The sequence below is a fragment of the Pelophylax lessonae genome, assembly GCF_965119305.1.
Source record: "Pelophylax lessonae genome assembly, chromosome: 4".
NCBI lineage: Eukaryota > Metazoa > Chordata > Amphibia > Anura > Ranidae > Pelophylax > Pelophylax lessonae.
The window spans coordinates 593,339,661-593,343,763 of record NC_138771.1 but is presented as its reverse complement, the minus strand read 5'-3'; the positions used below and the strand labels follow the sequence as shown (position 1 = coordinate 593,343,763).

The window sequence follows — 4,103 nt, the reverse complement described above, 5'->3', positions numbered from 1 at the left end:
ATGTGGCCAGATCTCTAAAAGCCAGTCTGAGTTCATTCTCCGGCTGGGGAATGTACCGGCTGTAAGCAGAGGACTTCCATCGGCCCATCCTTTTGATAATATGCACTGGTATGTTGTGGCTAGATGCTGCCGAAGCTGCCCCTATACAGAAGGAATGACCCGAGAAAGCTGCAGGGTCACAACCTATTTTTGAGAGCAGGGTTCTCACGTATTGCATGAACTTCGAGGTGGTGAGTGGCAAGCCGTGGAGACTCAGAAGGGGGGCATCTGGGCCACGACCCGCCACGGATGGGAGAAGACGATCCAATAACCGGACCGGGCACCACTGATTTCCTGTAGGGTACAGGGGAACGTCAACCGGCGGTCCCACCTGGTTGGTTTTGGAGTGACGTAGCGTCAGGAGGAAATGATCCCCTACTTTGGTCAAATCTGCCACCTTCAGCGGGTTGGAGGCCCCGTCTAACCTACCCGCGGTGAACTCGCTGGGGCGCAAGAAACCATAGAAGGCCAGGTATATGGCAAACTTGATAACACGATTTGTTCCTGCCTCAAACGGCCGTGTGTCCAACACGTCAGACAAGGCCCTAAACCTGCAGCTGTTGATCGGTTGACGTCTCGCGGGCTTGCAGCCCTCCAAGCGAAGGATGCCTTTTAAGATGTTTTTAATTGGCCTGGAAGACATGAAAGCACTGTGACTGGGGTGTGTGTTGATCACATGAAACTGCACCCCTGCGAGATAAAGCTTGACCGTGCTGTGGGCGAGTTTCAGATTTAAGTGGCAAAAGGAGGTGAACGCCACCATGGTGTCTAAGGAAAAAGGATCCGAGATGCTGTACTCCGTGATGAATCTGGAGAAGATGGTCAGAGCCCGATCGTACGAGCGCCTAGTGTTGACGGAGAGTGCTGATTGAGCCAGCGTGCTCCCATGGGCCATGAGTTTGGCTAGTCCAGGATGAGATCTTGAAACCGAGGTGGCGTGTCTGGGATACTCACGGCTGTGGGGTGCAACTGGAAAAAGACCTGCAATTTGCAACGAGAAAGGGCGTCAGCTGCTGAGTTGTGAGAACCTGGCACATGCTCGCAAATTAAGTGGAACTGTAGGGTGGCAGCGAGCCAAGTTAGTCTCCTAACTAGGCTCATGATGGTGAGGGATGAGGGACGGCCCTTGTTGATTATGTCGCAGGCTGCCATGTTGTCCGTGAAACATTTTACTGTCTGACCTCCCCACCGGTGTCCCCACACCTGGGCTGCTGTAACTATGGGATAAATTTCAAAAAGGGCGGAAGTGCGGTTAAAAGACGGTAGACTGGCAGTCTCGGGTGGCCAAGAGTCTCTGAACCAATTGACCCCGCAAATGGCTGCAAATCCTGAATGTGCTGCCGCGTCGGTCCATAAGACTGGGGAGTGGTCGGTAAAAGGCGGGATGAACATATTCACCCCGTTCCAATGTGCCAGAAACTGCCTCCACATGGTCAAGTCCGCCTTGGCCTGCCCGTCCAACGAGACAGTACTCCCGTCGTGCGGGAGGCCAGGGAGCAGACAGAGAAGCCTGGAGACAAAAGCTCGGCCTTGGGGAATAATCCTCATGGCGTAGTTCAGGGAACCTAGAAGAGACAGCAGGTCTTTCCGGGATGCGGAACCTTTAACGAGGAACCCCTCGATCTCAGCCCTGATCCTCTGAACTTTGTCCGGGGGCAGGCTTGCCTGCATGGCGACCGAATCTAGGCAAATGCCTAGGAAGGTCAGTTTGGTGGAGGGACCTATTGTTTTCTTTTCGGCTACCGGAACCCCTAGGGCCGAAAAGAGTGCCACCGTTTTTACCAGGCTGAGCGGAGTGGCTGTGGGACTCTCCACTGTCAGGAAATCATCTAAGTAATGGATGATGACTGGACAGCAACCGACATTTAATAGGAGCCAGCACAGAGCCTCAGCAAATAAATCAAAAATCTTGGGGCTGCTTTTGGCCCCGAAGGTCAGGCGGATGGCAAAATAGTAAAACCCCCTCCATTTCGCACCATGCAGATGCCACAGTGATGGGTGTATGGGCAGCAGCTTGAAAGCATTGGAAATGTCCGTCTTCCCGAGCCAAGCTGCTTTCCCGGCTTTCAGGATAGCCTGAATGGCGTGATCCACTGTAGTGTACTGTAGTGAAAACTCTTCGGAGGGAATAAGAGAATTGAGGCTTGGCGTGGCGATGGAATGAGGAGCCGAGAGGTCTATGATCAATCGTTTTTTATTATTGTATTTCCCCGTGGCTACCCCCAATGGGTTGGTTCGCCAGCAGGAAAAAGGAGGGGTACAGAAAGGCCCTAACATGAAACCCTTGTCTACCTCTGTTTTCAAAAGAGTGTCGACTACAGCCGGGTCAGCCAAGGCTGACTGTAGGTTTTTACACTCGATTGTGCCTGACGGGAGTGCCACCAGACCAGTGTGGAACCCTGTCGTGAACCCTGAAACTAAAAAGTCGACTAGGTCTGGAGAGGGATGGGATTTCAAAAAGAAGGCCAGGGAATCGACCTGTACCTCGGTCAGTCAGCTCTTGGGAAAAAGGCGACTGGGGCACTTGGACTTGGCGTGGGCCCGGAAGCAGGTGGAGCAGATATGCAACAACCTACAGGCACTGAAGCTGCAGCCCCCCGCTTTGAAGTTGTTGCATACCTGTGCCTTGCCCAAGAACACTATCGGTCTCCCCAGTTTGTCTTTGGCGGACTTCTGATCAGACCTGCTGGGGCCCGGGGTGACCTCGCTGGTGGCAGAAGAACTGGGCTCAACGGCACACAAGTTGGTGGAGTGGGAGTTTGAAGCACAAGTGGCGCATGCAGGTGGCACAAGCCCGGCAAAGTGGCGACAGAACAACTCGGTGTCCAGCTGGCCCCAATCTATCCTGATGTTAAACTGGGCAAAGGTGGCCGCCGCCTTGGCTGAGAATGAGCGGTGATAATCGTAGAAGGTGGTGCCGCCGTACTTGTGCCCCAGGTCGACCAACTTGTGTAGATACAAATCCAGCTCTTCTCTGCGATGAGGGAAGTTAAAGCAGACCACGTCCCTGAACAGACCGAAGGCCAAGACAAACTCGGGAATGGACAGCTTCCTGTTTAGTCTGGGGTCCTTGGCCTTCAGAACCACAGACAGGTCCCCGTAATTGTAAGTCTTGCTCTCGACTATGTCTTGAGAGGCAATTAATAGCGACATAAGATTCACATCCTTCCCCTCCAGAATGTCTTTCCTAATGTTGGGCGGGACCATGTGTGCTGGTGTAATGATGTGAGGAATGGGGCCTGAAGGAGTTGGCATACCTGCGAAGGTGCCCTGAGGGGCTGGCAAGCCAAAGACCTGAGAGGGCAGGGAACCTGGGGAAGCTGCGGAGGCTGGTACAGGGGTTTCTAATTTCTCCAACCTCTGACTTAGGCTACTAACGGAAGCCAGAACAGACGCCATGGTGGCCTGGATTTCGGCTAAAGCGTCCTTGACACTGTCCCGTGCTTCAGTCCCTGGTTGCGGGTTGCCGGTATTGGATACCAAGATCCTGTACAACTCCGCCTTCCTGGCTGTGGCCGGAAATGGTATCCCCCTCCGTCTTAACTCGGCAGCAATCTTAGGAATGGTCCATGTCCTCATGGAACCAGGACTTGACGGAACCTGGCTACCTCCTGCGACGGGAACGGAAACTGGAGTGGGTGGCCTGGCTGGCGTGCTAGGCAGGGAGAGGTCGTCTCCTAGGTCTGACGCGCAAGACATGCTGGGATGACATGAAAGGGAAAAGAAGAGATGAAAAACTCATACGACAGGGCGTTAACTGGCGCTTTTTTTTTTTTTTTTTTTGGAAACGGGGGACGTGAGGCCCTGCTAAACCCCAGGGGCTGGTGGAGGCACTAACTATGATTTGGACCTAAGCTGTGCCATAAATGATGGCGGGGTGTAGGCCTCTGGGAAGGTGAAGCCCTGACTACCCTGACCAAATAGCGAGACGCTAGCTATGATTTGGGCCGATGGGCGAAAGTACCTCCGTGTGAGGATGGGTGTTGGTCTCGCGATAACTACAAAGTGACCTGCCTAAGCTCCTGACCCCCCACCCCTGCCCCCCCCCCTTGCGCCAGTTAACG

At 53.9% G+C, this 4,103-nt stretch overlaps 1 protein-coding gene across 1 annotated transcript; it reads right to left on the bottom strand.

Annotated features, from left to right (window-relative positions):
• Positions 1-2,532: 2,532 nt before the first annotated feature.
• LOC309554671 (uncharacterized protein) lies at positions 2,533-3,738 on the bottom strand (the record flags this gene model as incomplete). Its single annotated transcript, XM_082256380.1, has 1 exon — positions 2,533-3,738. The coding sequence occupies one exon, from the start codon at positions 3,736-3,738 to the stop codon at positions 2,533-2,535; it is 1,206 nt and encodes a 401-aa protein (XP_082112506.1).
• Positions 3,739-4,103: the final 365 nt, after the last annotated feature.